Source organism: Gossypium hirsutum, chromosome D03 (assembly GCF_007990345.1).
Source record: "Gossypium hirsutum isolate 1008001.06 chromosome D03, Gossypium_hirsutum_v2.1, whole genome shotgun sequence".
Taxonomy (NCBI): domain Eukaryota; kingdom Viridiplantae; phylum Streptophyta; class Magnoliopsida; order Malvales; family Malvaceae; genus Gossypium; species Gossypium hirsutum.
This window is the reverse complement of record NC_053439.1, coordinates 34,054,332-34,066,786: the sequence shown is the minus strand read 5'-3', so window position 1 is coordinate 34,066,786 and position 12,455 is coordinate 34,054,332. Positions and strand designations below refer to the sequence as shown.

The 12,455-nt window shown below is 31.3% G+C and overlaps 2 protein-coding genes across 2 annotated transcripts; one reads left to right on the top strand and one right to left on the bottom strand.

Moving 5' to 3' along the window:
* Positions 1-302: 302 nt before the first annotated feature.
* LOC107950948 (uncharacterized) lies at positions 303-919 on the bottom strand. The gene has a single exon (XM_016885846.2). The coding sequence runs from the start codon at positions 818-820 to the stop codon at positions 518-520; it is 303 nt and encodes a 100-aa protein (XP_016741335.1). The 5' UTR covers positions 821-919; the 3' UTR covers positions 303-517.
* Positions 920-5,024: 4,105 nt separating this feature from the next.
* Positions 5,025-5,998, top strand: LOC107950766 (60S ribosomal protein L6-1). The gene is made up of 3 exons (XM_016885722.2): positions 5,025-5,300; positions 5,417-5,499; positions 5,583-5,998. Exons 1-3 carry the CDS (start codon positions 5,176-5,178, stop codon positions 5,615-5,617), a joined length of 243 nt encoding a protein of 80 aa, XP_016741211.1. The 5' UTR covers positions 5,025-5,175; the 3' UTR covers positions 5,618-5,998.
* The last annotated feature ends 6,457 nt before the right edge of the window (positions 5,999-12,455 follow it).

Below are 12,455 nucleotides of genomic sequence, written 5' to 3'. Positions count from 1 at the left end.
TTTATATTTAGTTGGTTATGGTTAGTTGATTAGTATGGTGCTGAATTTGATTAAAGGAGTTTAGACTCTCAACTCCCATATGTTTACAATCAACTCCCAAACTCTTTAAATCATTAATTACAAATTTGAAACTCGCAATTATTTCTCAAATAAGAAATAAGAGTGAGAGATTCTGCGAAGATTTGCTAGGTGAATTTATAACTACAAAACTTCTAACTAATTTCATAAAATACCCAGAAATTTTATTCCATCAATTCCCATTTCCCATAAAAGCACAGCTTAGAAATAAAACTCCATATCAGTAATTAGTAAACAAAGAGAAATCTATATTTATCCAAAAACCCACTTGGTTCATCACACAAGCCAAAGGATCAATCCAGAAAAAAAAAATCAAATGGAAATTCTGATATACCCTCTGGCGTAATTTGCCCAAGTAAAAAAATGAATTAAAAAAAAAAACCAACATGAGAAGAAGGTTATATATTTAGTAGTTTACAAAAAAGAAAAGTTAAAAGCTTCACGATCTGTTGTGCTCCATTAATTCAAGTCCATGAGGATCGTCTTCCATGATACTTTCCAATGAAGGTCTCCACGATTCATGTTTGTTTCCACATCTTGCTTTCTCTATTTCCTCCAAAAGATCCCCTAAACACTTCCCTCCACCATTCTTATTCTTTTGCAGCTTCACCATAAACAACTCTAGCTCCTGTTTCGTCAGCACTATCTTCACTTTCACGATGGTTTTTGCAGCAGCTTCACAAGCCTTTTCTATTTCTTCTTCCTCCAGTTGCCTTTTTGAAGCTTTCATGCAATTCCCCATTAGTTTTCTTTCCGATATGATTCTGTTGTTTGGTGCTTATGAAATCGTGATAAAAAAATAGTGCGGCGTAAGGGGGTATTTATAGACTTAATTAGATACCAACGGACAACAGTCTAACCCCTATTACACATTTTAGTCTTATTTTCTTCAGGAGACTTGATATTTCTACATGCTAAGTGACAAACTGAAGTGGGCGTAAAACTATAAAATTACTATTTTTATTTATTTATTTTGCCATTTATTAAATACGACAGCTTTATTTTATATCCAAATTAGATGTATTCGAACCTATTACAACTTTAGCAAAGGACAAATATCTTTTAGCAAATCTAGCTATCCAACTACTCTTCGTTGGGATTTGAATATGTGTCGGTCTTAGCATTTTCAGACAGTACTGTTAATCTTATTTTAATTAGTTTACTGATCTCATCGCAACCAAATATTGAGGTGTTTTTATCATAACTAGCATCAACACCCCGCTAACACCGGGGTTTTCCAAAAATTTTAATTTATTTAATTATCAGTAAAATTAAATATTAAATTTATTAAATCAATATTATCTGATTGTTTTTATTAATTATCAAAATTAAATTTATTATAATTATTTAGAATTAGATAAAAATTTTAAATTAATTTTTGAGTTAACATATAGATTTTTCTTATACAATGGTTAGAATTACTCATAGTTCCTCTCAACTTTTAAATAAGAGAATAAATGTACTTTAACACACTTGAACCCATATCCCCTTGAAATGATGATAATATTGATGTCATCCGAGTTAAGACTTAATCGACCAAATTAATTTGTAAATTTATTATTTTGAATTTATTATTTAAAATATTTTAAAAAATATTTTAGCTCTTGGTCAGACACATATCCTCATTGAATCACAAGTAAAGATATGGACTTTTAGATGCTTTAAAAATATATAAAAGTATTTTCTAATGGATGGATACAAAATCTTAAATCGACATTTGAGTAAACGTGCACATCAACCATTTAAAAACAATATTTAAAATTAAAAATAGTGTTGTAAATACATTAAATGGATGTCTATAACCTTTAAATATTTATGAAAGTAATGAGATAAAATCTTCCATTCATTATGAAAGATGCTCAGGGTCCGTTTGTTTACATGTATAAAATTTTACGGAAAATATTTTTTGTATTTTCCTGTGTTTGTTTTACAGAAAACAACTTAGTCAACAGAAAATGACTTACAGGTCAACGGAAAATAAGCATTTTTCCTTGTAAAATGACTTACCCTTCTGAAGAGCGTAAGTCATTTTCCGGAAAAGAGCTCCTCAATAGATAATTTTACTTTTATATAAAAATTAACTTAAATCAAGCTTAATATTATTATATTGATAATAATTTTTATTTTTATTTTTAAAAATATTTAAAATATTAATATAAAATATTATATTTTTTAATATTATTAAACATACGTATTTAATTATTTATATTTAGTTATATAATAATATAATTTATTTTTTTTAATAAATTATTTAATTTTTAATTTTTAATTTTTATTTTAATAGTAAATTTTAAGAATAATAATTTTAAATAATATTATTCACATATTATTGAAAATATCAATATTAATATTTTAATACTAAATATTTATTACAATTATAAATATATTAATAATAAATATTTTGTAGTATAAATGTTAAAATATGTCATAAGTCTATATACTCTTTACAAATTTGCAATTTAGTTTCTATACTTTTATTTTCAAGAATTTAGTCCCTCTACTTTCTAGATTTGAAAATCAAGTCCAACTACTGACATTGTTGATTTTTTTGTCAAATTTGTTAAAGTCACATTTTTAAATAAAAAAATACTCAGTTGGTAGTCATGTAACTAAAAAATAATCGTTGCAATGAACCTAATTAATTTAACAAAATATTTTTAATATATGTAAAAACAATGTAAAATATAAAATTATAGATATAAAATAAACTCAATTAAACAATGAAAAAAAAATCTCAAATGTATGACGGCTTTTATGAAATATTTTTAAAGAACCTGCCAAACAAAAGAAAATATTTTACACAGATTCATCCAAACACCATAAAATATTAGTTATTCCAGAAAAGTAAGTCATTTTCCAGAAATCATTTCCGGAAGCCATTTTCAGTGAAACAAACGGAGCCTTAATGTACGTGTTAATGAAGTAGTTAAATAAGCTTCATTTATTTGTGTTGCATTGAATGTCAGTGGCTTATAAATAGAACTCTTTTGTAAATGAAAAGAATATACGAGAAAATTCTTTGTTTACTTTATGCGTTCTTTTATTTAATTATTTTGTAACACGTTATCAACATGAGCTTCTACAAGTTCATAGTGAAGTTATAATTTGCCTGCATACACTACACCAAAACAGGCTTTTAGTGGCGTTTTTAGCGGCATTTGGATAAAAAATGCCACTAAAGATCGAGTATTAGCGGCGTTTTATGGAAAACGCCGCTAAAAACAAGCATTAGCGGCGTTTTTCAGGAAGCACCGCAAAAAAACCTAAGACCGATGACGTTTTTCTGAGCTTTCGGGGCTTTAGCGGCGTTTTTGAGAAAGCGCCGCTAATGCTCAGGCTTTAGCGGCGTTTTTGAGAAAGCGCCGCTAATGCTCTGGTCTTTAGCGGCGTTTTTGATAAAGCGCCGCTAATGCTCTGGTCTTTAACGGCGTTTTTGATAAAGCGTCGCTAATGCTCAGGTCTTTAACGACGTTTTTGAGAAAGCGCCGCTAATGCTCAGGTCTTTAGCGGCGTTTTTAAGAAAGCGCCGCTAATGCTAAGGTCTTTAGCGGCGTTTTTGAGAAAGCGCCGTTAATGCTCAGGGATTTAGCGGCGTTTTTTGAGAAAGCGCCGCTAATGCTCAAGGCTTTAGCGGCGTTTTTTAGAAAACGCCGCTAATGCTCAGGGATTTAAAATAATTTAAAATATTTGTTAAAATTGGAAAAATTAAAATACTATTATTTAAAATAATTTTAAAGTTTTTTGGATACAATACTGGTTTTTTAATTTATATATTAAATAATTTCTTATATAATCGTAAAAGAGATAATATTAATTTTAAAATATTGAATTAATTATCACTATAGTTTAGGATTTTTGGTTTAGGGTATATGGTTTAGAGTGTAAGGTTTAAGTGTTACCATTTTAAGGTTTATGGATTATGGGTTTAGGGGTTATGGTTTAAAAGGTTGGGGTTTAGGGTTTAAGGTTTAGAGGTTATGTGTTAAGGGTTTATGGTTTTAGGGTTTAGGTTTATGATTTAAGGTTTAGATTAACTAGTGTTTTCTAATTTATATATTAATTAATTTCTTATATAATTGTAAAAGAGATAATATTAAATTGGTTCTTCAAAATCGTGTGATCCCTTCCCGATTTAGTATTTTTAGTGCTCGGTTCAGTTTTTTGCGTGTTTTGTCTTGCCCCCGCCGTGGTCAAATAATTATATATGGATTTAGAGATTATGGATTAGGGATTATGGTTTAAGGGTTGAGATTTAGGGTTTAAGGATTAAGAGTTAGGGGTTAAGAGCTAGGGATTTAGGGATTAGGATTTAGGGATTTAAGGGTCAGATTAGGGTTTAGATTAATTAGTTTTTTAATTTATATATTAAATATGTTCTTATATATTTGTAAAAGAGATAATAATAATTTTAAGATATTAAAATTATGAGTATAGTTTATATTATTTAAGAGATATAGAATAGATAGACTTTATGTATATTGAATAGCTAATTTAGGGTTTAAGATTTATTTGAGATTTGTTAAATGATACAATTTTATACAATCAATTAATTATTTTATATTTAAAAATATTTAATCTAAATCATTTGAAATATTTGATATGGATATATAGGTAATTATTTAATTTAGATAGGACCAAATTATAAGAAAAAAAACAAAAATAAAAATGAGATAAAAAAGATATGGATATATAGGTAATTATTTAATTTGGATAATTCTAACTTAATAATTAATTATAGCCATTTTATCATTTTTTTCTTATTAAAATATACGATATTTATTTTGAGAGTTCTTGGTTTTTTATAAAAATTCAATTTATAAAAAATAATAAAAAAATATTTTATAAAATCACTTAACTAATAATTTTTAACAGACAAAATAAAATATTTTTAATAGAGCAAAACGGGGTTATTTTATTTAAAATGAAATAAATTTTTGTAGCGCCGCAAAAGATAAACAATAAAAAACGCCCAAAAATCATTTTACTTTGAAAAAATGGGCTATTTTACCCAAAATTCCCCCGCTCCCCCTGAAATCCCTAATCTTCCCATGGCCCCATAGCAGCAGCAGAAGTAGAAGCACAGGGTTTAGAGACGAAATGGCAGCGAAAAGGAAGACTCCCGTCAAGACCAGAAACCCAGATCTGATCCGTGGTGTGGGAAAGTATTCCAGATCTAAGAAGCCGCTTCTTAACAAGCGCAAACCTAAACCCACCAAACTAAGGTTCTTCTTTTCCAAACCATTATTCATTTATTTATAGATTTCTGAAGAAATGTTCCTTAGTTTTGTTTTTTTACTTGTTTTTTTATTTAATATGATATATATATACATATATATAGATTCAAAGGAAATCCTTTCAATCTTTTCTTTCCTTTTACTCTTTCTTCAACCACACGCTCGACCTCCGGTGGAATCTTCCCTGGTATTTTTTTTACTCTTTTATTATTATTAACTTTTTAATTTTCAGAACCAAAAAGAAGAAGTAATTTTTTTCCTGGTTTTTAGCCTTCCGGCCCATCGTCACTGGCGCCGGCTCCTAGACCTAGTAACCATGGGTGTTGGCTTTCGTCAACGAGTTGTCATAACGAAAGCTTAAGGGCGTGCCTTGATCCCGCGTCAATTGGTATGCTTAACGTAACAGACTTATCCAAAGACTTTACTGCTTTAATTTTCTTCTGGGTCTTTGGTTTTTATTTTATTGTCTTCAGTTATGATCGCATACAACCTAATACATGAGGTGAAGCATATCAATGTTGGGGCAAAGAAAACAGAGAAGCACTTTGTATTTTTTATTACCTTGCATTGTTTATAGTCATAGGCAGGTTCAACTAGTCAGCCTGTTTTTCATATGTATTATTTATTTTAGTTTTGATTTTAAATTTTTATTTTTACTTTAATATTTACAACAACTTGAGTTCTAACTTTTGGATTTTAATTGTGTTATTAATTTATTATTTTAAATCCTAAAACTAAATTCATTAATTTTTATATTTAGTTTTAAAGTTAAAATTTTCATAGAAAATTTAATTTAAATAATATATTTTATTTATCCTTAAAAGTATACTTAAAGTTCAAATTTAAAAAATAAAACATAATATAATATTTATCATAAAATAAATATTATTTGATTAAAATAATTTTTTTAAATGTTATGTTTTTAGTGGTGTTTTTGCGAGAAGCGTCGCTAAAGGTTTGTTCTATAGCGGCGTTTGTGGAAAAAGCGCCGCTAAAGGCCTTGATCTATAGCGGTGTTTGTGGCAAAAACGCCGCTAAAGGCCTTGATCTATAGCGGCGTTTGTGCAAAAGCGCCGTTAAAGGTCCCAATCTATAGCGGCGTTTGTGGAAGAGGTGCCGCTAAAGGTCCTGATCTATAGCGGCGTTTATTTCTAAAAACGCCGCAAAGAAATAAACGCCGCAAAAGTTTGCGGCGTTGAAAACAGCGGCGCTTTAAAAAACGCCGCAAATACTTTTAGCGGCGCTTCTAAAGGCAAAAAAAACACCGCTAAAAACCTGTTTTGGTGTAGTGATAACTCCCGTTAAACTATATAACAATATACGTATTTTCATAATTCTTTTATTTTATTTTCTAGATGAAATATTTGCTTTGGGTAACATTTTCACATGTCTTTTTACAACTCAAATCTAATAATGATAATTATATATACATGTTTTTTTACTATAAGAAAATTCAATTAATGTAATTTGTGTTAAATTATTATTATGACTATTCCTCTCTATTCCAATATTTGACGTACATATTATTATTTAGCAATTTTGGTATATATAATTGAATTATTTTACGAGTGTGAATGCTTATTATTTTACTAATATTTTTTTTGTTTTGATTCAAGTGATTATAATGTCAAATATTACCAAACTTGAATTTGTGGCCTTAGACATCCTAGGCAAGAATTATTTGTCATGGGTGTTAGATATTGAAATTCACTTAGATGCTAAAGGTCTAGGAAATACTATATTAGCAAATAAAGAAACATCTAATCAAGACAAGGCAAAAACAATGATTTTCATTCATCATCATCTACATGAAGGATTAAAAGTGAAATATCTTACTGTGAAAGACCCTCTTGAGTTGTGGAAAACTTTGAGAGGACGATTTGACCATCAGAAAATGGTGATACTCCCTAACGCTCGTTATGATTGGATGCATTTACGGTTGCAAGATTTTAAGACTGTAAGTGAATATAATTCAGAACTTTTCAAAATTAGTTTTTAACTAAAATTATGTAGAGAAAACATAACTGATGAGGACTTGTTAGAGAAAACATTTTCAACTTTTCATACAACTAATGTGCTCCTGCAGCAGCAATATCGCGAAAAAGGTTTTAAAAGTTATTCTGAATTGATTTCATGCCTTTCGGTGGCTGAACAGAATAATGAGATGTTGATGAAAAATCATGGAATTCATCCCACTGGTTTTGCACCATTCCCTGAAGTGAATGTAATAGTACACAATAATTACAAAAATAGAAAATATAGAGGTCGCGGCCGTGGTCGTAGATGTAGTGGGGGACATGGTTGAGGACGTACTAGTAATCGTTATCATGGTGGTCATAACAATGATACTTCTAATTACCAGAAAAAGAATAACAATAAAATACAAGAAAGAAGTGGTCAAATAATCTTTCAAAGATTGTTGAGAATATATGCTACCAATGTGGTATGAAGGGGAATTGGTCACGTTCCTGTCGTACATCTGAGCATTTAGTGAAACTTTATCAAGCATCCATTACAAAGAAGGGAAAAAATATGGAGACAAATTTTATATCCCAAAATGATGAAATGAAGGCAAAAGATGAAGATATTCATTATAATACTGAAACTGACAATGCCTACGAGGGTGATAAATTTAATGACCTTAATAATATAACTCACTTAGATGTGGTAGATTTCTTTGAGAATCATTAGAAAAGTAGATGTTATTTTGACATTTTTGTTGTTGTTTTAAGTATGCTTTATTTTCTTGCATAAATAATAATTTATGTATTAATAAATATTTGCAATGTTTCTCATATTATATTTTGTTTTTCTTATGAAGAAAATGAATATTCAACAAAATTTCGATGGACCCAAAATAAATGGAGTCATATGTCTTGTAGATAGTGCTACAACACATACGATACTCAAAGATAAAAAATATTTTTCTCATTTGAAATAAGTAATGCCCATGTTAATACAATATCGTGTAGTTCAAAACTTATTGAAGACTCTAAAAGAGCTATTATATTATTACCTAAATGTAAAAAATTTGTCATTGGTGATGTTTTATATTCCACTATGTCTCAAAGAAATTTATTGAGTTTTAAAGATATTCGTCTTAATGGATATCATATTGAGACTATGAATGAGAAAAATATTGAATATCTATATATTACAAATGTTGAATATGGAAAGAAATATGTTTTGGAAAGGCCATCTGCTTCATCAGGTTTATATTATACACATATTAGTGCAATTGAGTCATATATTACTACAAACTAGAAGTTTGTAGAACCACATACTTTTACTATTTGACATGACCGATTAGGCCATCCCGGATCTATTATGATGCGAAGAATCATCGAGAATTCAATTGCACAACCATTAAAGAACCAAAAGATTCTAGTTGGTGATCACATGCGTGTTTATTATCGACTCGCAACCTAGCATTTGCAAGACTACTTGCTCAAATAATTCGATTAATAGCACAATTTCCAGAGTATGCAATCAAAACTATTCATCTTGATAATGCTGGTGAGTTTACATCCCAAGCTTTTAATGATTATTGTATGTCAGTTGGGATAAAAGTTGAACATCCTGTAGCTTATGTTCACACACAAAACGGTTTAGTTGAATCGTTTATCAAACGGCTCCACCGAATAGCTCGATCATTACTTATGAGAACAAAACTCCCTGTTACAACTTGAGGATATGCTATTTTGCATGCAACAGTACTTGTGTGTTTAAGGCCAACAAGCTATAATAAGTACTCCCCATTATAATTGGCTTTTGTCAAGAGCCAAATATTTCCCATCTTAGAATTTCAGGATGTGCAGTATATGTTCCAATTGCTCCACCACAACGCACAAAGATGGGTCCCCAAAGGAGGTTGGGAATATATATTGGTTATGAATCTCCTTCTATAATTAAATATGTTGAACCATTAACTGGAGATTTATTTACTGCACGATTTATTGATTGTCATTTTAATGAAACAACATTCCCAACATTTGGGGGAGAGAAAATACAACTAGTAAAAGAAATTACATGGAATGGATCATCATTATCTCAATTAGATCCTCGCACAAGTCAATGTGAACAAGAATTTCAAAAGATCATACATTTGCAAAACATTGCCAATCAACTGTTAGATTCATTTACTAACCTAAAGAGAATTACAAAATCTCACATACTAGCTGAAAATGCTCCAATACGAATTGATATCCCAATAGGGAAAATTGCTAGTGCAAAAGAAAGTAATCTACGCTTGAAGCATTAAAGGGCAATTGATTCCAAAGATAAAAATCCTCGTAAAAGGAAATGAGCAATTATTCAATATGGTAATATTGTGGAGGCAAGTGCCCAAGAAGAGGCCAAATATATAACTAATCAAAAACCCCCAAAAGAGGTTCAGGTACCTGAAAATGGTGATAACGAAGCGATCTTAATAAGTTATGTTACTTCAGGAAAAAGATGGAACAGAAAAAATATAGTTGTCGACAACAATTTTGCTTATAATGTTGCTATTAAAATAGAAAAAGAAAATGAGGATCTTAAGCCTAAATCTATTGAGGAATGTAGAAATAGAAAAGATTGGCCAAAATAGAAAGACGCAATTCAAGCAGAATTAAATTCATTTTCTAAACGTGAGGTTTTTGGACCTATAGTCCAAACACCTAAATATGTAAAGCCAATAGGATATAAATGGATATTTGTGCAAAAACGAAATGAGAAAAATGAAGTCGTAACATATAAAGCACGCCTTTTAGCACAAGGATTTTCGCAAAGGCTTGGCATTGATTATGAATAGACATATTCTCCTTTGGTGGATGCAATCACGTTTAGATACCTTATTAGTCTAGCAATACGTGAAAAACTTGACATGCATCTAATGGATGTTGTTACAGCCTATTTGTATAATACACTTGATAGTGAAATTCATATGAAAATCTAAGAAGGATTTAAAATCCCTATGCCAGTGTCCAGATTCATTTAAAAGCAAAACTAAAAATTCTGCAAAAGCTAAAACTTGAACCCAGGCTTCTTAAACACTCTCATACACACCCAAATCATTTAGCCATTAAAGCAAACAAGCAATTTGTGTCACGTCCTTGCACAATTAAATATTTATGTGTAGTCTCCTAACTGTTCCCTTGTTCAAAACCTATATCTTCTAGGCCCAAAATTTGGGGTGTTACATCGGCGGTGACCACAGTTTTGGACTTTTATGGGTTTTAACCCATATTTACGATAATTGGTTGAAACCTATATCTTATTCTACGATTTTATACTTTCGGTAAGTTGGTGTCCGTTTTGACTTAAATTTTTCTAAAAGATAATTGATATTCAAGGGTTCAACTGGATTGCAGGTAATAATCCCGAGATCTAGTGATCAACGTTGCTCCAGTGAGTGAAGTGCTTAGGGATTCAGTTGTTCAATCAAGGTAAGTGACTGTCAGTCAAGAAGTTATGTGTAATGAATAGGATTCCTTTTAAATCCAATTGATATGTGATTAATCGAGTGTTACGGGTGAACATAGGTTCGAGTGTGTTCGAGGACTGTCTGCGCATCTTCTCGTAAATATTGTAACTGTAGAACGACAAAAAGCTGAAAAGCCGAAAATACGACGTTTGAGACCACACAGGCGTGCGATAGCTTGTGCGCTAAGCCCAACCCGCGAATCAGGGGTGATAGACTGTAGAGGCCTCCATGAGCATTTCTATGGGCTTTGGCCGAATGGGCTAGTTAGGCTGAAATGGGTCGTGTAGGCTCAATGGGCTTGCGGGGCCTACACAAATGAAATCCATGATTTGTAGCAAATACTGGACTGAGTTATGTAGATCTCATAGCCGTGGCGAAATCTAGGCTGAACAGGCCGTACGAGCGTGTGAGCCCAATTGGGACAATTAATGGGCATTGGGCTCATTTACACTGTTATGACCATTTAGGTTACTTGAGTCGTTCAAGACGACTGCGAACCTTTTGAGAGGTTGATATCTGCACCGAGACCCCAAAATAGGTAAAATAACTAAAATACCCTAATAGAGTAAAATGACTGAAATACCTTTATAAGGTAAAATGACTGAAATATCCCCCATAGGGTAAAATAACTGAAATACCCCCATAGGGTAAAATGATCGAAATGTCCCTATTGGGTAGAATGACCGAAATACCCCTATAAGATAAAATGACCGAAATACCCCCATAGGGTAAAATGACTGTTATACCCCTAGGAGATGAATTGACTGTTATGGCCTTATGTTATGTATGACTGATTTGTTCTATGATATGTATGACTATGATTGAGCATGACATTTTGCATACACGTATGATATTATGTCACGATATATTGCATGGGGATGGGTTGTTATATTTGGAGGAAATGTACCGTACTGATAAGGTTGCACGGGTCGCCTAAGATGACAGTAGACCTACTGATGGCTATATGTCGTTTATATTACTAGAAGCTTTCCTGCAATATTGTTTAGTGCTGTAATCGATGCTAAGCTTGGTGTGTCTGCAATACTGTTTAGTGCCACAACCGATGCTAATCTGTTCAGTGCATGACTGATATCTGTTATTGTTATGGGCTAAGGCCCCACTAATACTATTACTGAAATTGGGCAAAGGCCCTACTGATTACTGGCATTGTGATGGGCTCAAACCCAATCATTTACTGTTACGGGAAAGGGCTTAGGCCCACACTAAACTAAACTGTTACTGTAACGGGCTTAGGCCCAAACTGTATTTATCTACTGTTTAATTGACTGCTTGCTTGTTAGGGGATTACACACTGAGTTTTGTAAACTCACTCTTTCCTTTTAACCGTACAGGTAATCCTCAGTCTTAGGTGATTTGGTGCTGCGAGGGACTCGGAGGTGGCCACACAACTACAACAGTTCTACATTTGCTTTCATTTAAATTTAATGTTTATGTTGGGTTTTGTTTATGTAATAAGGCCTTTAAGTTTGTTCAAATTTTTAATTGGGCTCTTGCTTACTTATTTTAAACTGCTAGTTTATGAGATGATGAATCTTCAAAATAATTATTGTTTTCAAAGACACGAAATTTAAACATTAGAGTTTTCAAAAACTTCTGCGATTTTAGATCAACCTTTTATATCAAAAGCAGACAACAAGGCAAACGTTTTGGCTAGATGA